The sequence below is a fragment of the Lagenorhynchus albirostris genome, chromosome 16 (genome assembly GCF_949774975.1).
Source record: "Lagenorhynchus albirostris chromosome 16, mLagAlb1.1, whole genome shotgun sequence".
NCBI lineage: Eukaryota > Metazoa > Chordata > Mammalia > Artiodactyla > Delphinidae > Lagenorhynchus > Lagenorhynchus albirostris.
This window is the reverse complement of record NC_083110.1, coordinates 38,779,395-38,805,935: the sequence shown is the minus strand read 5'-3', so window position 1 is coordinate 38,805,935 and position 26,541 is coordinate 38,779,395. Positions and strand designations below refer to the sequence as shown.

At 36.3% G+C, this 26,541-nt stretch overlaps 1 protein-coding gene across 2 annotated transcripts in view; it reads left to right on the top strand.

The window, feature by feature from the left end:
- The window catches only part of PARG (poly(ADP-ribose) glycohydrolase), a 113,514-nt gene that overhangs the window by 74,857 nt on the left and 12,116 nt on the right, over positions 1–26,541 (top strand). For both annotated transcript variants that reach the window (XM_060126750.1, XM_060126749.1), the window contains 5 exons: positions 469–544; positions 6,076–6,223; positions 16,868–16,946; positions 18,389–18,497; positions 25,606–25,711. In XM_060126750.1, the coding sequence (XP_059982733.1) occupies positions 469–544; positions 6,076–6,223; positions 16,868–16,946; positions 18,389–18,497; positions 25,606–25,711 (518 nt within the window). The remainder of the gene's footprint in view (positions 1–468; positions 545–6,075; positions 6,224–16,867; positions 16,947–18,388; positions 18,498–25,605; positions 25,712–26,541) is intronic.

Below are 26,541 nucleotides of genomic sequence, written 5' to 3'. Positions count from 1 at the left end.
AAGGATACTCACAGATACAGGGAACAAATGAGTGGTTACCGGTGGTGGTGGGTGTGGAGCAGTGGGAGGTACACACTGTTGGGTGTTATATAGGCTCAAGGATGTATTGTACAACATGGGGAATGTAGCCCATATTTTGTAATAACTGTAAATGGAAAGTAACCTTTAAAAATTGTATAAAAATATTTTAAAAAAAGAGGGGAAACTGATACTTTGTAGAGGCAAAACAATTTTCAAAACAGTATGTTGTCCCATTTTAATTTAAATATTTGTATTTATATATTTGAATAAGAAAAATTTAGGGAGACTATCCCAAGAATGTTGAGTAAATAAGCATCTGTTTCTCACTTTTGAGATTTGGAATAGTTTCAATTTTTCTTTTATAGTTAATCTGTATTTTCAGACTTTTCTGTAGTGCAATACTTACCATTAAAAAAATAAATAAGGAAATATCTTTTTAAATCCTAGATGTGAAAAACTCCTGACTCGATTGCATGTCACTTACGAAGGAACCATAGAAGGAAATGGTCAAGGCATGCTACAGGTAGGAGAATTACAGCAGTGGGGGGGCATGGGGGGAAGGGACGACTGTCTCTTGTCAAGCTTCCGACAGCAAAGGAAATATGAAAAGCTGTTTATTTATCTTCTAAGCTGATGTAATGCAATGAAGCATAATAGCAGAATGGAGAAAAACACCAAACAGATCACCTTGACAGCCTTGGTAATACTTTTATCTGCCGATATACGTTCTCTGTTTCGTATGTGTGCCTCTTTAAAAAGCCTTTGACAGAAAATCCAAGATCTGGACAACATCAGGCCTCTTGGTTCAGATATAGCTTGTAGATTGACAGTGGAGGAAGTTGCCAGGGTATGGTCTTGACAAGCTGTCACCAGGCAGTTTTGTTCTCTTTCTTTAAAGGCTCTTGCTCTGCCCTAAAAAATGACCGGCTTGAGATGTTTTTCTGTCACCAACTTTGTTTGGGTCTAGGAGGCAGACATCTAAAACGGATTGATAAGAAAGTCCTCTCTCCATGTGTAATAGTTTTAGGCACATGAGCCAGATATACTTGCCATCTCTTCCCTGTTTTAGAGCAAGTAATTTTGTCCATCTGTCAATCTTTGTTATTAATCTATGTTCCTGCCATTATGTAAAAAAAAGTATTTTGGAAAAAGGAGTTAACAAATAAAACACTGTATCTGGCTTTAACTTGTTGTAACACCTAACCTGAACATGTGCTTTCCTTTTGCTTTATAGTGATCTTTTAAAAAAATCACTAATCAGAGATGAAATGTTAGTGTTTTGTGTTCTTATTTAGAAGAGCATTGTAATCCTAATTTTCTTTGGAAGAAGCTTGTACACCATCCTGTTTATACTGAGACAAGCTGATTTTTTTCTTAGATCATTATTAAATGCTTATATAGAGTCAGAAGTTAAAGCAGTTGCCTGATAATGGACTATTTGTGTAATTAACTTAATTTTTATTATAAAATGACCAGACTGATTTGCATTTGGCTACTTATTATATGCTCTAAGTGCCTACATTTGTTTTAGAATGGCCTTTTATTTAGACATATTTGTATTTAAAATTTTCAAAGAGGCAAACCATGTTTTGTTTTAAGTCACCTCCCAGTGATTAAAATTATAGACAAAAATAATTTGGATAACTGAATTAATATTTGTCCTGTACTTAATTTTTTAATATTTATATTTAATAAGTCATTTTTCTTCTATTTAAAACAATAATTTTGAAATAAGACTAAAGTTTGTTTCGAATGACTATCACTTTTTCCCCCACATTTCCATCTTGACAAGGTTCTTTCCTACAGTAACATCTTGGATTAACTGAGGGAAGCTTAATACACATGAAATAAACAAAGCTACTGGTGGTTAGCACCGCAGGAATGCTGACCTTTCATTACAGTACGATTCAGCAAGGAGTTATTCAACAACATTCAAGGTTGAGATTCTCCCCACTTCCCTGGAATGTATTATAGATGAAATGTGAAACCTCAGTAGATTAAAAGAATACCATAAAGGCTTCTATTTATTTTCTCCCTACCCATGCCATGTATCCCCAGGAGATCAGGGAATATTGTATTGCAGTGCTCCAGATCTCCTTGTGTAGCATATAAATTACATTATGCTGAGTGGCAACAACAACAAAACCTCTCTAAGGAGTGTTATCATTTCTCTCTTTCATCAAGTTATAATTCAGAACTGAGTAAGCTGAACAGGTAGCTTTAAAGTAAAGTGAGTTAGAAAATGGCTAAAAATAAGGAAGCACTCATATGCTTGTTTTCATGTACTGGAACAGATTTCTTACCTGCAATAGAGAGCCTTTTATTAAGAACTTTTTTAAGTAGTAGAAACTGATTTTCTAAAAGACCCCTGCTTTCAGAGGCATATTGAGTTTAGTGTATTTGTTTCTGTGCATACCTTTTAAGTAATAAATGTTGGCCTTTTATTCAAAGAATGAACAGTAATATGCACATTGAATGTATTTCATTTATCATTTCCAAGTAGTACATAGATTGGATAGAGCTTATCTTTTAAATTTAGTTATGTATCTTGTTCCGGTAACAATTAAGTTTAGCTGATCTCAGGCCTTTGTTTCTCATTTGTATTCCGAATACCATGATACTTAGCCAGTCTTTCAGTTTTCAAGAGCTGTCCATTTTATTTCCTTGCTGGGTCTCACTTCTTTCCCCACTGACCTATTTGAGGCCCTAGTAGTGCTTGTCTAAACTATTCAGTATTTACCTAGCCAGCCTTTCTGCTTTTACTTTTCCAGTTCATTCTTTAAACTTTAGTCTGAATTATCTTCCTAAAACACAGATACATTTGTTACTTTTCTTCTTAGAATCTTTCCCAGAATCCTAAGAATTAAGTAAAAATTTCTTGGACCCCAGACCAGCTCATTACCAACTTTAACTCTCCACATACTGTACACTGCAGACAGGCATGAGGAATCTGCTTACCACTCTCCTCATACAGCTCTTTACATTGGTTTTTCCTGTGTCCTTTTGCAGCTATTCCCTTAGCCTGATTGTCAGCAAAATCTCAATTGAATATGCCACATCCTTTTGTAATGCTCCTGTATCCTCCCCATGCGCCAATTTTAGTTAATTGTATTATCTGAGAAGTATCAAATACATCCTAATAGGTTCTTTAATAATCATCTTATCATTCTACTTACGTGCCTCACTCCCATCTAGACTGTAAATGCTATGAAACTAGGAACCACATCTTATTCATCTGTGTATTCCATGGTTCACAGCATAATAGTTCATCAATACTTGTTTAATTGAACAATTTAAGCTATAAATCACCCAGTGTATAAAGACTTAATATGTAGTAGGTAACTATTTCTAATCAGTGGACTAGTTTAACCAAAATTATTTTTCTATATAAGTTAAAGTTTTAGTGTTGATTTATTATGCCAGAATATAAACCCAAATGATTCACTTTGGTAACTCATTTCAAGAACCAGTCACATTTTTCAGTATTTTCTAAGTTCTTCTGTAGTGAAAGAAGACTACTTTATCTTCTATTAATTTCTCTCTTTTCACATATAGTATTTTTACGTGTCAAAAGATTCATATTCTTGTTTTACTCTTTTGTAAAACAGGCTTCACATTACTATTTCTTATAATTGCTTTAGAGATCACAAACAAATTTTACAAAATCTCATACTTGACAATAGTATGAAAGTATATGTGAAATAATAGGAAATATATATATTAGTCTCTACAACCTGTTCTTGGCACAGAGCTCCTAAAACCCTTGTAATCTCCTGAGTGGTAAGAGCAGTAGGAGCATCTTTTGTTCTAATATTTGGTCTTTGACCCCAATTCCTGACTCAGAGCTCCTAAACCCCTTGGAATTTCCTGAGTAATAGACATGTCTTTTGTTCTAATGATGCAGCTCTTGGTGGGCTCCTGGGTAGCTTCAGGATGGGGATGGTCACCAGAAAGACTAAGCCATGATTAGAAGTTTGGAACTTTCTGCCCCACCTCCCATCATCTGGGAAAGGGGGAGAGGGACTGGAGACTGAGTTAATGATCGGTCATGAGAATGTGATGAAGCTTCCATAAAAATTTCAGAAGTACAGGATTTGAAGAGCTTTGGGGTTGGTGAACATGCAGAGGTGCTGGGAGATGACTTGCTTGGAAAGGGCGTGGAAGGTCTGTGCCCCTTCCCACATACCTTGCCCTGTGTGTCTCTACATCTGGCTGTTCATCTGTATCCTTTATTACATCCTTTTTAATAAATCAGTAAATGTAAGTAAGTGTTACCCTGAATTCTGTGAGCTGGTCTAGCAAATCATCAAGCCCCGGGTGGGGTCATGGGAACCCCAATTTATAGCTGGTCAACTAGAAGTACAGGTGACAACCTGGGACTTGAGATTGTCATCTGAACTGGGGCAGTCTTGTAGGACTGAATCCTTAGCCTGTGGGATTTTTCACTAACCTCCAGGTAGACAGTGTCAGAACTGAACTGGATTGTAGGACACCTAGCCGGTATTGCAGAATTGCTTGATGTGTGGAAAATCCACACATCTGGTGTCAGAAGTGTCGGGAGTGTGGCAGTAGTGTGAGAGAAAAGAAGAGACACAGGATTGTGTTTTTCCTAAATAGTATAGAAGCCTCTCTTACGTTACTTACTAAATTCTGGTAGGGGGCGGGAGGGGTTGTGTATGACTGTATGTGTACACAAGTTGTGTGTATGTGTGTAATCTAACTCCCCAAATAGAAGAATCTAAGACAAAGTCAGAAACTATTTCTTACATATTGCCCCATAGAGCCTAGCATACCGTTGGACACATTGGAGTGCATAGTAAGTTTAAGACAAACAAATAATTCTGGCAAGTTGAGTTTGCTTTCTCTTGAGGATTGTGTAACTCACCTTTATCAATAGGAGCTTGGGGATGCCATCATAGTACTCCATAGAAAACTTACATATAGTTTTAAACTAAATTGGAAATATTAATTTATTGAATCTTTGTTGTTAAACTAGATTTTTTTTGGTCTTCATTTTTCTTCCCCTTAGGTGTATTTTTCTTAAAAAGTTTGTAATGTTTTTGCAGTTTGGGGTTTGCAGTTGAATTTAGAAGGAAGAAATTTTCATCCTTTTATTCTTTCACAAAAGAAAAAGTTACCAAAAAGGTTAAATCCTAAACTTTTCAAACCTTTAAGGACAAGTGTTTGATTTCCATATTATATAAGAAAGGTACAGGCTATATAGTTTGGAGATACTATGTGTTCGTTTCCAGACCATTGCAAAAAAGTGAGTCACATGAATTTTTTTGGTTTCCCAGTGCATATAAAAGTTACGTTTATACTATACTGTAGTCTTTTAAGTGTCCAATAGCATTATGTCTAAGAAAATGTACATGCCTTAATTAAAAAGTACTTTATTACTAAAAAAAATGCCATCATCTGAGCCTTTAGGTCATAATTTTTTTTGCTGGTGGAGGGTTTGAAATATCGCCAAGAATTACCAAAATATGACACAGAGACACAAAGTGAGAAAATGCTATTGGAAAAATGGCACCAATAGCCTTGCTAGATGCAGGGTTGCCATTAACATTCAATTTGTAAAAAATGCAATATCTGTGAAGTGCAATAAAGCAAAGTGCAGTAAAATGAGGTATGCCTGTATAATTATATTAAAGTCATATGAAGTACATAAATGGAAATTGAGTAGAGAGTGGTGGAGAAATGATCTTGAAACCTTTCCAGATAAAAACCTCCCTTGATTTGTGGCCCTTGGAGCACAGGAAAGGTTTATAAACAAGAGTCCATATAATTACATTGAGGCTTTTGCCTAAAAGCTCTATTTTCCATGTTCCTTCTAACATTTTGGAATCCAAAGAAATATTCAGAGATGTTAACTGCAGTGAGGTGGAAAGGGTGCAGTCAACCACAATCTGTTCTCCCTGGGAAGATTACTAATTTGGGGATTGATTTATGTGGGAAAGGAAAGGAAGATCAGAGCTTAGAGGGAGTGTACTTCTTTATCATATATGTAGGTATTTTAAATTGTCATTTAACATGCCACATTTTCCCAAATAGGTGGATTTTGCAAACCGTTTTGTTGGAGGTGGTGTAACCAGTGCAGGACTTGTACAGGAAGAAATCCGCTTTTTAATCAACCCTGAGTTGATTGTTTCACGGCTCTTCACTGAGGTGCTGGATCACAATGAATGTCTTATCATCACAGGTTAGTTTTGAGAAGTCTGGACAATGGGGTAGTGTTCCCCATCTGTGATGATCTATCATGAAGACGAGAGGCCACTCAGATAGTAGCTTTTCTCTACCGTGGGCATTAGTCCTAATATTTTAATTCATTAATTTATACTTGTTCTTATTAAATTGTTACAGTTTCATTTTCATAATCTTGAGTAAAACATTTTATCCCCACTTTTTCTTTCTTGGTATCTTTATCTGAGGAACAAGGATAAAAATGATTAAACTACTCTCCAGTTTGAAATTTTATGATATGGTGTCCTTAAAAAGAAGATAGTGATATGTCTTTGAGCATGTATCCTATTATTATTCTTCCATTATATTTCCAAAGTGATTTGTTGTACTTCAGTATGAACACACTATGTAAGTATAAAAAACAGTTACAGTGTTTGGAGAGAGTCAGTACAACAGTGAGCTTTATAGAAGGGAAATAAATCAGTAGCCTTATGTTTATTCTAATTTCTAATCCTAAGAGAAAAAGTGTGATTATCATAGTGCCTCTCTTTGATTTAAGTTATTATGGGCGGAGGAGAGAAGGAAACATAGTCAAATTTATACTTTAGGCCTATTAATCAAGATTTACATTTTTTTCCCTTAAGTTTCTTTAGATTGCAATATCACTATGTCACAGTATTTTCTTGTGTATAAGCTACCCAGAAAAATTGATGATTAACTCATAACTCTTAAGAAACTCTTAATCAGCCACTGTAGGGAAGTTAAGCCTTTTATTCAGGTACCTAAAAGAACATATACCCCCCCCAAAAAAAAAATTCCCATATAAAAGCCGTAATCAGCCATCAATTGCTGATGTTTTTTCTTTCTGCAAAGGAGGATTTCTTATTTCCTCTTTGAATCTATTGCCACTTTGAGATTAGTATAGGAGACTAACAGGCTAAGTGTAGGAGAATTTGGTTGATAGTTATTTTCAAAGATTACAGTGGGATGAAAACCATCCTCTGTTAGTTTTATCAAATGTATAACTCAACTAATTTATGTCCAAAGAGGTACATGACAGAATTAAGACTGAGACCACACATCTCAGATACATTTGTAGGCAACCTTCAGGAGAGCATCTAAATTTTGTCCCTTATGTTTTGCTTTCAGGATTCCCTCTTTGTCTTTCAACTGTTTATGATGTGTATAGGTGTGGATCTCTTTAACTTTATCCTGTTTGGGTTCATTGAATGTCTTGAATGTTTAGATACATTTGGTAAATTTTTGGCCATTATTTCTTCAAGTATTCTTTCTGTCCCTTTCTCTTCTCTCCTTCTGAGACTCCTGTTATGCATGTGTTAGTACATTTGGTGATGTCCATTGGTCTCTGAAGCTCTGTTCATTTTTCTTCATTCTTTTTGTTTCTCAGACTGGATAATTTCTACTGACCTATTGTCAGCTTCACTGATTCTTCTGTCTGCTCTAATCTGCTTTTTAATCCCCTCAGTGAAATTTTTATTCCAGTTATTATGCTTTTCAACTATAGAATTTCTATTTGATTCTTTTTAAAAATAATTTTTATCTCTATTGAGATTCTCTATTTGTGAGGCATTATTCTCATATTTTCATTTAGTTCTTTAGACATAATTTCCTTTAGTTTTTTTTAATGGATGTAGAACAGCTGACTTAAAGTTTCTGTTTAGTAAGTCCAACATCTGGGTTCCTCAGGGTGGGTCAGTTACTAATGAATACTTTCTTTCTCTGAGTATGGACCCTACTTTCTCGTTTCTTTGCATGTCTCAATTTTTTTGTTGAAAACTGGACATTTTAAATGGGGCAACTCTTGAAATCAGATTTTCTCCTTTTCCCAGAGTATGTTTTTGTTGATGTTTGTTTAGTGACTTTCCTAATCTAGTTCTGTGAAGACTATTCTTTTTCATGTGTAGCCACTAAAGTCTCTGCTTGGTTAGATTAGTAGTTACCTAATGATTGGACAGAGATTTTCTTAAATGCCTGGAGCCAGTAAGTCAGTCTTTGCCAAAGGGCTCTGTGTATATGTTGGGGCTTACCTTCAACACTCCACCAGGCAGTTGACACTTCCTTCCTGCTTACACAGAGCCTCAAGATCAGAGTGAGGGGAGAGCTTTTCCTCTGAAGCTTTTTGGTTAGCCTATTTACCCCAACTGTAATCTAATGCCTCAGGCAGCTACACTGTTAAACAATTGACTATAATTGTTTTCAACAAACACCCCTGAGAATTAGGCTTTTCACCCTGGACAAAGTCCAAGTCTGGTCAAATAAAGACAGCCTTGTGAGTGAGGTCTTCCAGGGAACTACCAGACAGGTCAGATGATTACAGTTCTCTGAGAATGGGGCTTTGAAGGAGCTTCAACCCTTCTCTGCCCCCTCCGGTGGCAACCAGGCTGCTTTGATTACAGGCTGTTGGTTTCTAAGGCTACTACGGAGCTTGGGAAAGTGGAATAGGAACAGGGCAAGTTAAAACACCATACAACTCACTGTGTTTACCAATATTCAGCCAATTTTTCTTTAATAAACACTCCTCAGACTGCTGCAAGCCTTTGGTTAATTCCCACAGTTCAGAAAAAGATGATTCTTACAAGTTTTGCCAGTGTTCTTATTATTTTTATGGAGGAAACAGTTCTCTGAGATTTTTACTCCATTGTTTTTGTTGATGTGTCCATAACTTTTATAAGTGCTTGTGGATAAAAGGGCTTTCAAGGAGTTATTCCACATCTTTTAGATAACCCTATATTATTTCTTATAATATCCTTTTGATTCTTCTGTTTTGGTGAGATAAGACAAAAAGTAAAAATTGTTGTTTGAGTTTATGTAGGAAGTTAAGAACTTCAGCAAAGGAATTTCTTCTTTGATAGAACTGCAGCTATTTGAAGTTAATAACCTGAAGTATTTCATCCAGAATTCTGAGGTTGTAATCCAAACTGTACTGAAATAGAAAGATAAAACCCTTTTATTCTCAGCATTGTCTCAACTCACATATTGGTTGTCTATCTGAATTTGTTGTTTATTATGTATGCAGATAAGAAGGGTGTAGTTAGAAGTTGTTAGGGGAGAAAAGAGTGTAAGGAATTATAGAACAAAAAAATTAAACTGTCATAAATCCATTGTTGGGCAAATGAATACTTTGAATATTGATCTCAGACTGTTTTAGAGAGCACTGAAGTTCTGGAATGTGACCATCTCCAGCATTTGGGTGTATCAAATAATACTTTAAAAGAGTTTTAATTTTTAGCAGTTAAGCTAGATTTGAATTGAAGACTGAGAACAAAATATACCATCAATTTTTTTTTTTTTTTTTTTTGGGTACGCGGGCCTCTCACTGCTGTGGCCTCTCCCGTTGCGGAGCATAGGCTGCAGACGTGCAGGCTCAGCGGCCATGGCTCACGGGCCCAGCCGCTCCGCGGCATGTGGGATCTTCCCGGACCGGGGCACGAACCCGTGTCCCCTGCATCGGCAGGCGGACTCTCAACCACTGCGCCACCAGGGAAGCCCTCCCATCAATTTTTTAGGATGAATTTACATTCTTGAAATAAAAAAGTTGGTAGAATGCAGGGCATTTTAACTCAAAGCTAATTTGTTTCATTTGCTTCACTTCTGTTGTACTAGGGAAGTAGTCCCTTGTCATCTCCCATTAATGTTTCTGTAAATAAAGGATGTAATTTCCTTGGGAATAGTAAAAGGAAAACAATAGACTTCTTTTCTTTTTTAAGGATAGTTTGTCCCCAATCTAAAAGAGCATCATCACTCTGGAGTTATATCTGGTCTCTAACTTACCTGAAGCCATTGTAAAATAGATGGAAAATTGCAGATCCATGACTCACCTTCACACCTGTAATTACCTCAGGCTAAGGACACCCGGGGTGACTTTAACTCAGCATTTTTTCCCCATATCCACTTAACTCTATTATAGTGCCTCCTAATTAATATCTGTGATGTGATGTTCCCTTAATGGAAATGGCCATTTCATCATCTATTTGATGTTGGATTTCTGCCATCTCCCTTCTTAGGAGACTCTTAACTATGCACTGCAGTCTATCTGCCTGATCAATTCCATTCCTTCAATGATTCAACCAGGCTCAGTGAGCTAATGGCTGTGACTGTGCTGCCTGAATCTGTAGAAGAGTTTGAGAAATTGGAAATAAATTAAATTTATCATCATTGTGGGGCATCTGGTTGGTATCAGACTTTTAAATGAATATGAAACAGGTCATGCAAACAGGCAAATACTTTTATCCAAACAGTGTTATCCCTCTACTTGCTGTGATCCTCCCTGGAGCAGGCATGAGTTAAAACCTTTCAGTAGGTATAGATTGAGGAAAAGAATTAAAACTCCAATCTTCCCCTTTTTTCCCCTCTCTTGTGTTCCTTCACAACGTCCAGTAAAAGCTTCAATACTAAAAGGTGTTACTGTGCTGCTGGGAGATTATTTTGTTGTTTCTGTGTGGTGAGAACATAAAGCAGATGCCTAGACATGAAACTTACTGAGCAGAATGTTGACACATTTACTATAAAACCTGCCCTCTAGTGAATCAAATCGTCCCAAACACCACAGGTCCTTAAATCTTTTGTGAGTGTCAGCAGAACTGATAGAAAAGACAAAAGCAGACACCATTGCTTATAGTACTGGTACCTTTCATAGAGTTAACAACACTAGAGGAGCCCATCACTACAAAAACAGCCCAGTGCTTACTAAATGACACCAGCTCATTGGGAAAGATCCAAATAAAGTTGGAGTTTGGCTTTTCTTAATTTTTATTAATCATGGGAATGAAAGGCCAGAGTGTTTTTTTCTGCTGCATAATCACCACTGTTTTAATGATGCTAATAAAAGTGGGGTAGATGGTTGTTTTTTTTTTTTACATCTTTATTGGAGTATAATTGCTTTACAATGGTGTGTTAGTTTCTGCTTTATAACAAAGTAAATCAGTTATACATATACATATGTCCCCATATCTCTTCCCTCTTGCATCTCCCTGCCTCCCACCCTCCCTATCCCACCCCTCTAGGTGGTAACAAGGAGCTGAGCTGATCTCCCTGTGCTATGCGGCTGCTTCCCACTAGCTATCTATTTTACGTTTGGTAGTGTATATATGTCCATGCCACTCTCTCACTTTGTCACAGCTTACCCTTCCCCCTCCCCATATCCTCAAGTCCATCCTGTAGTAGGTCTGTGTCTTTATTCCTGTCTTACCCCAGGTTCTTTGTATAAATCTTCTTTCTAATGGCATAACCCATTAGTAAGTAGAATTTCTTTAATCTCCAAATATTTTTTGCTGTGTTCATCATAAACTTTCATTACTTGTAAAAGAAAATAAGAATTTTTCTTACTACTATAAAGTCTAAGAACTCATAAGGTTGTAATGAGCTCTTGAAAAGATTTAAATGGGTTCCTTAAAAGTTTTTAACTTAGGTGAAGGTTTGTCTTTGAGTATGAAGTCTTAAGGCTATATCCCTAGAGAGAGCTATCACAAAGGTCTTTGTCTTCTCTTTTTTGCTGTTATCACTGTTCACCTTTTGCATTTTTAGAAAAGTTTATCAGTAAATTTAAAGCGAGCTAAGGGCATTTGTTTTTCAGAACAAACAACATAATTTTGAAAGATGTTTACTTAGAAAACTCAGGATTTAATTTTAGAGCAAAAGCATCTATATGTGCATTTTTGATTTCCCAGACCTGAAGGAAATAAACCTAACCTTGATTCTGTTAGGAAAGAAGACAGAAACCATCCTAATTTGAAATAGAAGTTGATCATTGATATTTTATATTTTTCAACCACTTTGCAAAAGACAGAAGAGGTGGTTATTTTCATAATTAAGAGATCAGAGTAGGCGTTATTATTGTTATTATTATTAATAATAATAATAAACAGGGAAAATGAGGCTTTTTGCCACCGCAGGGCAAAAAGCAAAACAACAGGACTATTCCCGGCTGTCTTTATTCCCAGTCAGGCCAGTAGACCACGTGTCTTTTAAACCCCACATAAATAGAGTCATATATCTTTGGTTTCTCTACTCCCTTACAAAGTTAAGTCTGATGACACCAATACCAACCTGTGTATGGTATTGAAGGATTTTAAACTTGTCTTATTTGGTTTTCCAAGCTATTCTATGGGGTAAGCAATATAAGAATTATTGACAAGCCTAATTTTTAGACATTGAGATGAAGTCCAATGAGATTTGGTTACTTTAGGATTCACTTTGGGTTCCTCGTGACTCTTAATCTCAGTGTGGTGCCCTTTTTGCCATGCCACACTGTCTTTGTAAATGAATTTTTTAATATGTCAATTATATAATACTTAGTCCAGATTAAGTATTTCTGGACTCCTTATTTTAACCTCAGTGTTCTTCCTGTTTCGGTCCTTAATTATGTTTATGCAGCAAGTACTTACTCAACTGCTTCTATATTTTTGCATTACAAGATGCTAATGTAGGCACACATGTTAATAATATATAATCCCTGCCCTTGAGAAGCTGTCAGTCTAGTGAAGGAGTCAGATTATTGAGGTATAATTGACGTACAACAAACCATATATATTTAAAGTGTGCAGTTAGGTAAGTTTTGACATATGGCTATGCTCCTGAAGCCATCTTTTTGCCTATGTTTTAATTGGGTTGTTTGTTTTTTTATTCTTGAGTTTGGAAGTGCTTTATATATTTTAGGTAAGTCTTTTATCAGACATATGAAGTATGTCTTTTCATTATCTTAACAATGACTTGAAAAACAGAACTTTCTAATTTTGAAGTCCAATTTATTAATTTGGGTTTTTGTTTTTTTTGGTTCTTTCTGGTTTGATTACTGTAGCTTTATAATAATTCTTGAAATCAGGCAGCGTGAGTCCTCTAACTTTGTTCTTCTTCAGAGTTGTTTGTTGAATTTTAGAATGAGTTTGTCAATATCTACAAAAAAGGTTGCTGAATTTTAATTAAGATTGTTCTGAATCTATAGATGAATTTGGGAAGATGACTTCTAAAAAAATTTTATTGAAGTATAGTTGATTTACAATGTTGTATTTCTTCTGTACGGCAAAGTGACTCAATTATACACACACACACACACACACACATACACATATTTTCATATTCTTTTCCATTATAGTTTGTCAGAGGATATTGAATATAGTTCCCTGTGCTATACAATAGGACCTTGTTGTTTATCCATCCTACATATAATAGTTTGCCTCTGCTAATCCCAAACTCCCATTCCTTCCCTCTCCTACCCTCCCTTCCCCTTGACAACTACAGTCTGTTCTCCATAGAGTCTGTTTCTGTTTTGTAGTCTATAGTTTTGTAGATTTGTGTCATAGTTTAGATTCCACATATACGTGATATCATATGGTATTTGTCTTTCTCTGACTTACTTCACTTAGTATGATAATCTCTAGGTCCATCCATGTTGCTGCAAATGGCATTTTATCATTCTTTTTAATGGCTGAGTATATATATATATAGTATATATATATAGTATATATATATGGACTATATATACATACCACATCTTCTTTATCCATTCATCTGTCAATGGACATTTTGGTTGTTTTCATGTCTTGGCTATTGTAAATAGTGCTGCTATGAACATAGGGGTGCATACATCGTTTTGAATTATAGTTTTGTCTGGGTATATGCCCAGGAATGGGATTGCTAGATGATCTGGCAACTCTATTTTTATTTTTTTGAGGAACTTCCATATTGTTCTCCATAGTGGCTGCACCAATTTACATTCCCACCAACAGTGTTAGAGGGTTCCCTTTTTTCCACACCCTCTGCAGCATTTGTTATTTGTAGACATTTTAATGATGGCCATTCTGACCATTGTGAGGTGGTACCTCATTGTAGTTTTGATTTGCATTTCTCTTATTATTAGCAATGTTGAGCATCTTTTCGTGTGCCTATTGGCCATCTGTATGTGGGAAAACTTGACTTCTTAACAATATTTAGTCTTTGACACATGAATGAGATATCTTTATGTTTATTTAGGTCTTATTTAATTTCTCTCAGTCATATTACATACTTTTTATTGTATACTTCTTTTACATTTTCTCAGACTTACCTCTAAGTATTTCATATTTTTTGTTATTGTAAATGTAGTTTTAAAATTTCAGTTTTTGACTGCTCGTTGATACTGTGTAGAAATATAATTGATTTGCAGATTGCAATTTAATATGTTAATTGTTCTGCTGATGCTGTATGCAGAGTACTGCGGAGCACAAAGAAGGAACAACCAACTCTACTTACAGTGTCAAGGAAGCCTGACAGAAACAACATTAATTTTGTAGTTATTTTCTTGATTTGTAGCAGGCTGTCTTACCCCAAATACTAGGTGAATTTATAGTAATTAAACTGTAAATTATTTAAAATTTTGAAAAATTATTTTTAAGAAACAGTGTGCTCAGTAATAGACTAGAAACTCTAGTATTGAGTTTAAATCTTTTAAGTTTTTATTATGGAATATTTTAATCATTTATAAAAATAGAATAGTATTTCTTATAGCTTTATTTAATATTTACTTATATTGTATATCTATGTTTATATTTGTATATGTATGAAAATTTTCAGATCTACAGAAAAGTTGTAAGAATAATACAAGGAATTTCCATATAATTTTCACCCAGATTCACCAGTTTACATTTCTGCCCCATCTGCTACATCATTCTCTATTTTCTTTTCCTGAACTAGGAGTATATTAGAGACATTCTGCCCTTTTACCCCAAATATTTTATTGTATATTTCCTAAGAACTAGGACATTCTCTTACATTAGCACAGCATCAAAATTAGGAATCAAAATTAGGAAATTTGGGCTTCCCCGGTGGCACAGTGGTTGAGAGTCTGCCTGCCGATGCAGGGAACACGGGTTCGTGCCCTGGTCTGGGAAGATTCCACATGCCGCGGCGCGGCAGGGCCCGTGAGCCATGGCCGCTGAGCCTGCGCGTCCAGAGCCTGTGCTTCGCAACAGGAGAGGCCACAACAGTGAGAGGCCTGCATACCACAAATAAATACATAAATAAATAAATGGGAAATTTAGCATTGATAAAATACTATTAGCTAATCCCTAGTCAATATTCTATCAATTATCCTAATTATATCTTTTGTAGCTTTTCCCCCCACCCAGTCTACAGTCCAATCCAGGATCAGACCTTGAATAGACTTGTCATGTATCCTTTAAACTGGGACAGTTTCTCAAACTTGTGTTTGTTCACCTTGATATTTTTAAAACATTGAAGCCAGTTACTTGGTAGAATCTCTCTTTGGGGGGGGTTGCCCAGTGTTTTTTTCATAACTAGATTCAGTTTATTCATTTTGGTAGGAATCCCACTGAAGTGTATCTTTTGAAGAGAAAAGTAGTACCGTAAAATTCACATATAACTTATATGCGTATATAACTTCAGTCAGCCCTTTGAATACACATTTCCTTCATCTGTGGGGACCACCTCTGTGGATTCAACCAACTGCAGATTGTCTAGTACTGTAGTATTTACTATTGAAAAAAATCTACAGTGTAAGGGAACCCGTGCGGTTCAAACCCATTTGTTTGAGAGTCAACTGTACTAAAAATATCATTAATCTTAGTTCTCAATGTTGTCTTGTTTCTATTTTTTTTTTAATATGTGAAAAGTATAATCTTGCTCAAGTTTTCAGCTTTTAATTTTACTGTTTTGTTGATTCTTATCAGGTCAAGTAATTATTGAGTTGACCATAGGAGTTGGAATGAGCTTATTTACTTAGTTAAATAGACACCATCCCTTTTGATATATTCAGGTCCAGTGAATTAGAAATCTATGTTATATGCCAAGCTTGGTACATCTTCTCATCAGATGAATGTTAATTATGCTTTTTTCCCTCCCTGTCTTCTCAGGCATAATATCCTAGTTTTACAAAGTTCTTTGAGGTACCTTGCCTGTTGATAGGCAAATCCTAAATTTAATTTTATTGATACTTTTCTTAGGGAATGTTTTTATGTAAAATTTATTTTTCAACAACACAAATAAAAAACCATCTGATCACTGACATTGAAGACAGTGGACTTTTTTTTTTTTTTTTTTTTTTGCGGTACGCGGGCCTTTCACTGTTGTGGCCTCTCCCGTTGCGGAGCACAGGCTCCGGACGCGCAGGCTCAGCGGCCATGGCTCACAGGCCCAGCCTCTCCGCGGCATGTGGGATCTTCCCGGACCAGGGCACGAACCCGTGTCCCCTGCATCGGCAGGCAGACTCTCAACCACTGCGCCACCAGGGAAGCCCGACAGTGGACTTTTATAAAACACAATCTTTATGTACTCCTCATAAAAGAAAAAAATGAGTATGACAGACATTTTGTTTTCTTTGTTGATTGGGACATTCATTCACTGTATGATAATTGCGGTGGCATTTGAAGGCATCATTTTTTTCTTTATGGGAAGTAATAACAAGTCATTAAGACCAGCGGGGTTTTTTATTTGTTTGTTTCTTAACAGAGACCCTTTAGAAGGTGCAGTTCTTAAGAAATTTTTTTCTGGGGGCAGTGGTGGTGGGATAAGAATTGGGAGATTGGGATTGACATACATACACTAAGATGTATAAAACAGATAACTAATAACCTGCTGTATAAAGTAAATAAAATTCAAAAAGAAAAAAATTTTTTTCTCAAAAATAATAGTGGCAGATTATTTGTTTCAGGTACTGAACAGTACAGTGAATACACAGGCTATGCCGAAACATACCGTTGGGCCCGGAGCCATGAAGACAGGAGTGAAAGGTGAGTTCATTTCTGATGTTAGCATCTCATGACCAAAAGCTAAGGAATGTGGGTTTGACCCTGGTACAGTCTGTCTCCCATCTATTCTTATTTCAGAAATATAATTTTCTTCTTAAATTCAATAGTACAGTTTCGTTAGTAGTTAAAACACTATCACCATCTCCATATACCAAAGGGAACAACAGAGAAAAGCCAAATGTCTAAACCAAGAAGAAGAAAGGCACAGCTCAGCTGCTAATTATAAGCAGCCAGTGGAGATTAACTTCCAAGGTTGAACTAATTAGAGCTTAAAGCCTTTAAACAGCTTATTTAGTTATCCTTACCTTTTCTGTGAGATTAGGTTAAGTGGGGGAAACCTATGCTGGGACAATTTGCCTGATGCCACAAACAGTTGATAGCAGAACCTATGTTGAATTTTGCTGCTGCAGTCTCCTAGTTCTTATTGAAATATATTTTTACACTTTGACATTTTTGCTTTCCCAGTAAGTTGGTTTACCAGAGGTAAATTTTTACAGAAAATGTGTGTGGCCTATGTATGTGTGTTTCAATGCAAAAGAGCCATTGTGGCAGAAAGAATCAGCTATTGCCCATGTAGCCATACAGCCTTATCTTTGTAATATCTCAAGCCCAGTCCCTAGTCTCTTTCCCTTTGTTTTGGTTAAAATATGTGGTTGCAACAATTATCTATGTGAATGTTTAATTCCTGATAATTATTTACAGACTAACATGAAGGTTTCTCTGGGTATTCTTCAGTGTGAAAAGTTGACTGCCATATCAGTATATGCATGTTTATAAAGAGATGAAATATTTGGAATTTGGAATTTCACATTTCCAGAATCACCATCTCAGCCAGTTTTTCCTGTCTCCTTGGGCAAATTGTTATCGTCTGCTTTGATTTCTTTGCCTTTTTAAAAATAGTTTTGCCCAGTCAGCAACTGAGCACAGTAGGTAGAATTTTGTACTGAATTATTACACATTTTTTTACAAAACTTGACTTCTTGGGATTCGTTCTTGGACAATAAATGGTGATGTTACAAACTCAATACTTAGAGCAGTTCTTTCAGAACAAAGGAGGAATGAGCTCTTGTTGAGATACAAACGCCATGTCTTTAGTATTGAAGGAAAACAAAGAACTAAATTCCTTTCGTTTGCCCCCAAAATCTTTTAACCTCGAAGACTCATTGTTAATCATGTGTCTGTTTATAATACGTACTATTTTTTCATTTTACTGTTTAATGCCTGGCAGTCCACAATATGTGTCCCTTGGAATTTAAAAATAAAATGGTGTTTTTCTACCCTCCTGATTTGCTGAGATATATACCCACTGGTTTGTTTGTAATGTATTAACCCTGCCAAAGTCTCAGAAACCTGACCCTTGTGAGGGTTTTATTTTATGAGTGCCTTTCCCCATTCCTCATTTTCCCCCATCTGTCCTGCCCCAGGGACGACTGGCAGCGGCGCGGCACTGAAATCGTCGCCATCGACGCCCTTCACTTCAGACGCTACCTCGACCAGTTTGTGCCTGAGAAAATCAGACGCGAGCTTAACAAGGCCAGTAACCTTATTTCTTAGTTCATCTGGCAGCTGTCATCTATTTACTGCCATTTTATTAATGCTGAAATTAATGTTTTCTGGTAATTCTTGCAGTGTCAGTACGTCTGCCCACAGCTCTCCTGATTTAATGTGTCTGTCAGCTTGTACAGGATGTACTTTCCATTTCGTAATTGTTTGATTACTGATGCCAGATAGACTGTTGCTTGATATTAGGCCCCACACATGCATTTATCTCATCAAGTACATTTAGTTGCTTTGGAACATTATCATTGTAAAACCATATAGAAATGAATGAACCCTGAAAGTTTTTATCAGACCTGCCCAATGACATTTTTCTCTACAAGGTGTGCTTATCAGGATTAAAACAGATAAACCATGAAAGTCAAGTCATTATTGTTCTAGTATAGGTAAGACTGACATGTAAATTATTTATTTGGTAATTTGACATATTTATGATGGAATCTGTGGTTTTCTGTGCTTAGTTTTGTCTCCTATAGCCATTTTTTTTTCATTGTGTTACAGAAATAGAAAAATGAGCCAGACCTATTGTTAGTTTAAATTTTTACTACTGTTAACCATAGTAAATAAACTGTCATAGTGTTCTAAGTCTATTCTCTAGACAGATAGGGCCTTACCAAAACAGTTGATGTCTTCTTTAGTTCCTCTCACAGCCAAGAAGACTGACCCAGTTCTGAAAACCATTGTTTAACTTCCATGAGTAGGATTTGGTCATGAAGTTCATTATTAAGATAATGAGGTTGTGGTTTTGCATGACTACCCATGTGCCAATCCCTACACAGACTTCTGGGAATGACAGACTAGGTGTACCATTGCAGGCAGACTGGGACTGCCCTTGGATTGGCATGTGTGGTGTTCAGTATATCATCTTCACATCTTTTCCCTGCGTCTTACCACAGGAATGGGCTTTCTGTGGTGCTCTGCTTATCCCAGCTCAACCGCCTTGCCTCTCATATTGTTAGTAAGATAACTAAATAATCCAGAAAGACTTTAGTACACTTAAAACTTAGTAGATATTTCAAATATAATTACATTTATTATCATATTCTGATGTACTCAAGAATCTAATTTACTGTTAAACATGTTTTTTTAATATATAATTTATTAGGTTATAATGTTTGAAGTTCTCAAAGGAATCTCATAAAAGTTTGAAGAGTAAATGCACTATTTTCCAAAGTTCAACTTACACACAGATTCCGTTTTTCTTTTAAGTAATTTCTCATAAAAACTATCCAAAAACACTATTCTTTGATATATCAACAGATATAATTTCTCTTTCACCTGATATTACTGAGGAATATCTTTTATTATATTAGGTACCTTTTAATTGTGAGCTTGCTTTCGCTGTTCTAAACTCTTGCCTTAAAGCAGCTGTCTCCAAGCACATGATGTTTTTATTACACAGCATATCAAGTAGAATAAGAAGATTTACATTTAGCTTTTCATCAGATGTGTATGTGAATTTGTCACATGGTCATTGATACTAGAAGACATTTATATAAGCAGTAGGTATGGGTCCCCCGGCCCGCCCACAATTCATATGTTGAAGCCCTTACCCCAGTAGGTCAGAATGTATAGAGATGTGATTAAGTTAAAATGATGCCAGGGAGTGCCCTAATCCAATCTAACGAGTATCCTAATAAGAAGAGGAGATTAGGGCATACAAAAAAAAATCAGGGGTGCATACCCACAGAATAAAGATCATGTGAGGGCACAGCATGAAAGTGACCATCTGCAAGCCAAGGAGAGAGGTCTCAAATGAAATCAAACATGCTGACACCTTGATCTTGAACTTCTAGTCTCCAAAACTGTGAGAAAATTAATGTCTATTATTTAAGTCACTCAGTCCATGGTATTTTGTTATGGCAGAGAAAAATATGAAAAGTTGGGAGAGAAGCATATGAAAAGTAAATGTATTTAACCATTATCATACATTAACACACATTTAAAGGCTCCCTTTTTTTAAACATTTTAAAATATTTATTTATTTATTTTTGGCTGCGTTGGGTCTTTGTTGCTGCACGTGGGCTATCTCTAGTTGCAGCAAGCAGGGGCTACTCTTTGTTGCGGTGCGTGGGCTTCTCATTGCAGTGGCTTCTCTTGTTGCAGAGCATGGGCTTTAGGCGCATGGGCTTCAGTAATTGTGGCTTGCAGGCTCTAGAGCACAGGCTCAGTAGTTGTGGCGCACGAGCTTAGTTGCTCTGCAGCATGTGGGATCTTCCCGGACCATGTCGCCTGCATTGGCAGGCAGATTCTTAACCACTGTGCCACTAGGGAAGTCTTTTTTTTCATGATAACATTTATATTCCCACAAATACTTTTCTGGAGGAGCTAGATCATTCACTTTTAGAAATCATCTATAAATATGATCTTTTTAAAAGATAACACTGGACATAAGTAAATCTTCTCTTTTTAAATTGCCCACGGCTAACTGATACTCTCTACATTTACTTGGATAGCACTAACCTTCAGTTTCCCATCCTTAAAGACACAGAAATTTTAAAGATGTGAAGCCTTGGTATATGTGAATAGGTTAAGTTAGTTGTAAGTATTACCAACACTGAAAAACATTTATTTGTACAATGGTAGAGTCCTTATGAGACATTTTTTTTTTTTTTTTTTTGCGGTACGCGGGCCTCTCCCTGCTGTGGCCTCTCCCATTGCGAAGCACAGGCTCCAGACATGCAGGCCCAGTGGCCATGGCTCACGGGCCCAGCCGCTCCGCGGCACGTGGGATCCTCCCGGACCGGGGCACAAACCCGCATCCCCTGCATCGGCAGGCCGACTCTCAACCACTGCGCCACCAGGGAAGCCCCGAGACATACTTTATAGAAAAAGACTGAGTCTTTAAATAACCTGGCAATAGAAGTTTTATTTCATTCAAGTCAGATTTTTTTTGTTATCACCAAATTTGGAAGGGGACTGTTCTTAAATCAGAGCTTGATTAACACAACTGATCAATACTTGCTGCTGATATTTCTAAGAAGCTCAACATTTGATCATTTATAATCTTTTATTGAAGTCTGTGTTACTTTTCAGGAATATTAGTTCAAAATGTATCATTTTTAATGAGTTTTCCCTTAAGTTTCTCAATGTATAGAATCAGGATAACCATAGAGAAACCTAATCTAGTCTTTGATTTCACATATGAGAAATCTAAGGTCTACATGGTGTTTTCATTTTATATTGCATCTTTAAAAAATTTTTATTTATTTATAGTTTTTTTTTTAACTTATCTTTGGCTGCGTTGGGTCTTCATTGCTGCGTGCGGGCTTTTCTGTAGTTGTGGCGAGCGGGGGCTACTCTTTGTTGCAGTGCACGGGCTTCAGTAGTTGTGGTTCGTGGGCTCTAGAGCACAGGCTCACTAGTTGTGGTGCGTGGGCTTAGTTGGTCTGCGGCATGTGGGGTCTTCCCGGACCAGGGTTCGAACCCGTGTCCCCCTGAATTAGCAGGCGGATTCTTAACCACTGTGCCACCAGGGAGGTCCCTATATTGCATCTTAAAAAGGCAAAATCAATTTACTAATATTACAATTATTTTAAAGATAAAAAATCATCTATAATTTTACCTTTCAAGTAATTGTTTTCATTTTTGTAGGTCTTTCCACATGAATACTAATTTTCATATAAATGTGTGCAAAAGTTACCTATAATATTGTATTTATCTATTTAATTTATCCATAAATTGTATTTTTCATACTTTCTAATGATCTTCATGATGTTTTTTTAAATAAATTTGATGTTTTTTAATCTATCTATCTACCTATTTTTGGCTGCACCACATGGCATGAGGGATCTTAGTTCCCTGACCAGGGATTGAACCAGTGCCCCTTGCAGGAGAAGCACAGAGTCTTAACCATTGGACTGGCAGGGAAATCCCCATCATAATATGTGTAATGGCCACAAAATTGGTTGGATTGATATACTAGGACTTAGCCACTGTTTTTGAACTAATAGGTGGTCCCAAGTTTTTCTCTATTATCTATAATGTAGTAAACATCTTCGTACAGTTGTTATTAAATAAAAGAAATTTACAAGAGAAGAAATTTATAAAATTACTGTTACTGAATCTTAAGTATAATTTTAAGACTCTTAATTAATATTATTTTATTCTCTTCCAAAAGATTAAGGAACTTTTTATGTTATGTTTGTTTTTAAGAAATCACAGTGTTCTAAAACATCAGAAAATCATTTTCAATACCAACTATGTATTAGTTTAAGTTAGACGAGTACGGTAGATTGATTTCATATAAACAACTCTTTTTTTTTAATTAATTTATTTTATTTTTGGCTGCGTTGGGTCTTTGTTGCTGCCCGCAGGCTTTCTGTAGTTGCAGAGAGCAGGGGCTACTCTTCATTGCAGTACGTGGGCTTCTTATTGTGGTGGTTTCTCTTGTTGTGGAGCATGGGCTGTTGGCACGCGGGCTTCAGTTGTTTTGGCACGTGTCTCAGTAGTTGTAGCTCGCAGACTCTAGAGCACAGGCTCAGTAGTTGTTGTGCACGGGCTTAGTTGCTCCGCGGCATGTGGGATCTTCCCAGACCAGGGCTCGAACCCGTGTCCCCTGCATTGGCAGGCGGATTCTTAACCACTGCGCCACCAGGGAAGTCATGAACAACTCTTTAGGACAAAAATTGTTAAATTATTAATTTAGCAAACAGTATAATGTATTTACATTATATAATGTCCTCCCTCCCTCCGCCCCCCCCATCCCACGCCACTAGGCCATCATAGAGAAATGGTTGGTTCAAACAGAATAAAAATTTTGTAACAGTAGCCAAGATATGGAAGCAACCCAAGTGCCCTGCCCATCAACAGACAAATGGATATGTATACAATGAAATATTTCTCAGCCATAAAAAAGAATGAAATTCTGCCTTTTACAGCAAAGTGGATGGACCTAGAGAATATTATGCTTGGTGAAATAAGTTAGACAGAGAAAGACAAATACTATATATCACTTACATGTGGAATCTAAAAAATAATACAAATGAATGTATATGCAAAACAGAAACAGTCTCACAGATATAGAAAACAAACTAGTGGTTACCAAAGGGGAGAGGGAAGGCGGGGAGGGGCATATTAGGGGTACGGGATTAAGAGATACAAACTACTATGTATAAAATAGATAAGCGTCAAGGATATATTGTATAGCACAGGGAGTTACAGCCATTATCTTGTAATAACTTTTAATTGAGTATATTCTGTAAAAATACTGAATCACTCTGTATACCTGAAACTAATATGATATTGTAAATCAATTATGCTTGAATAAAAAAAGAATTTTGTATTTAATCATCAGTTATTCTTTATACCTAATTACTGTGTAAGTATTTTATATCATTTAATTTCTATCTGATTACATTTTTAAAGTTTTATTTTACTTAATCAGAACACCAAATGCAGGTTAATTTCAGTTTTATAGGGTTTTTTTTGTTATGGTCATTTTTCAAGATAGATTTTTTTTTTTAAGTAAAATTGGTTAGATTTTGCTTCTAATAATCTAAATATTTCAAATTCTCTGTTGTTAGGCCTTAGTCTTACTAAGCTACTTTTGCTCATTAAAGAAAAGTTAGCCCAGATATGTAGAGATAGCAGTGTGCAAGAAACTAAAACCATTCTGATGGTATAAAACAGAGATGACACAAACTAGGAGGCTAAGAAATCTTCCTCTTCTTCTAGACATATTTGGAGAATTTGACAGGAAAGCAAGTGGCAAAGTTACGTCTATTCTGACAGAGAGTCTGTTCACCCCCTTGTTGGCATAAAGGCAGAGACAGTATCTTTCAAGAACCTACTCAAAAAAATTGAGCTCTTTGATAGTTTTGACCTGAAAGAGATTTTCAGATGCTCCATGCATCTGATTATACAGGTAATTTGTGAGTTCTAGTGTAAGCTCTGTACCACAGTGTTGAGTAATGGTCCGGTACCAACTTATAATTAATATCTGTCAGGATTTACAGCCTAGGAGGGGGTGGAAGGAATAGCCTTGTTAATCCACCCAGACAGGTATAAAATACATTTTTATACCCTTGTAGCAGCTTCAGAGAGCAATTTACAGTATTTCTATGTGTGGGTTTCATAGAAGCATCTTTCTTTATCCTTGGTTTTTCTCTGGGAACATTTGTCACACATCATTCTTTCTATTTTATTTACTGTTATACATAAGCTATATTTTAGGGTTTGGTACTTGAGAAAGCCCAGGGGAGACTTGCTTTGCTATTATTTTAAACCTCTTAATATAGTCTGATAGTTTCAGAAAACTAAGAACCCTTTGGAGGCAGAAAGACCAACTTGTCTGACAGCAAAGAAATAGAAATCAGAAACTCTGGGACCTTAAACTGCAGTCTTCTCATATACAAAATGAGCTGTTCATTTAATTAAAACTTAGCATCCTCAGGATATATTGTACTTTTCTCAGGTTACTGGCAAATTTTAAAATATTCTAGCTTAAAACAGAGCTGTGAAACTAGAGAATCTTGGAGCTGGAAGGGATATTAAAGGTTATCTTGTAACCAGGTATAGGAATCCTTTTTATATATAGTTACTTGCTCATTTTATTTATAGTTGTTTAAGCATTTCAGTGGCAGGAAGCACATTTAAAAGCTAATCACAGTTATTAATCTAAGTCCCAATAATTCAGAGAGAGAGTGGTGAGGAAGCATAATAGTAGTAACTCTTTACCTTAATGAAAAAAATGGTAATCAAAAGTTTTCAAATAAAAGTGTCTTAAATGCCTTTCTGTACTTCAATCCCTTGTGGTTTGTGATTGGGATTCCATTAGTTCTTAAAATATGTGATATTTTCCTTTATATTTGTTTGAATTGGAAAAAGAAACTGAGACCTGTAATGGTTTCAGGGCTTTGATTTGCCCAGCATCAAAGCAAATAAATAATAGAACTGATCATTTCTTACTCTCTTCCTTGTGTAATCCCAGGATTTTCTCTTTTTCCCCTGTACTTTGGCCCCTAGGAAAAAAAGAGAGAGAGATAACATAAGCTTGATAATGGATACTGATCCTAGTACATCAGTCAGAAATACTGTTAGTGTCTAGTCATTCACGTGCTTTGATATTTCTTTCATCCTGCAGGCTTACTGTGGATTTCTTCGTCCTGGAGTTTCTTCAGAGAATCTTTCTGCAGTGGCCACAGGAAACTGGGGCTGTGGTGCCTTTGGGGGCGATGCTAGATTAAAAGGTGAGTGAATCAGTTGTTATAAGAAGGATAATAGTATTTTGACTAAGGAGAAGAGTTAGTCCTTCAAACCGGATTTCTAACCACAAACCACAAAGATCTGAAAGAAGAGAAAAAGAATATTTGACACCATCCTTTTTTTTCTTATTGTATATGAAGGAATCCGTATTTTTATTTACTATTTACCTGCAGAGGTCATTTATCTCTGATCTATAAGACACAGTATTTAGTTGAATAAAGAGAGGGAAGAGGCCAAAATTACTATGAAGTTTCAAGCCAAAGCACCCATTAAAGCATGTTCGTTTACAAAAGTGATTTTTTTATGGACAGAGCTATTTGATGACTGACTCGTTCATTCACCAAACTTACGGCACATCTGCCACTGCCTAAGCACTGTGGTAGGCTCTGAGAATACAAAGGTGAATAAGATGTAGTCCCTGCTTTGGAATTCACAGTCTAGCATATGAGAGAGAGGCATAGACAAATGCAGCACATAGTAATGAGTGCTTTAATAGAGGTACACAGTGTGTGGGACTATAGCTTGGGAGAGCTGCATGAATGGCACAGATAAGGAGGCATTTGGGTACTCAAGAAGGATAAACATTTCTTGCCCTTTATAGTTTATAGTAGAAAAATCACAAACCTATCAACAAAGCTATTGGTCATTTACCATATTATGACGTTTGCTTTCCTCTCAGGAGTGTCAGTTATAGAGAATAGTATTATATTATTACTTAGCATGGTTACTATTCTTTGTCAGCCCAGCTGGTGACATAAGCTGGGTGTGCTACAGTACAGTCTTGACACTAACTCCCTGAAGTTAGCACAGACCC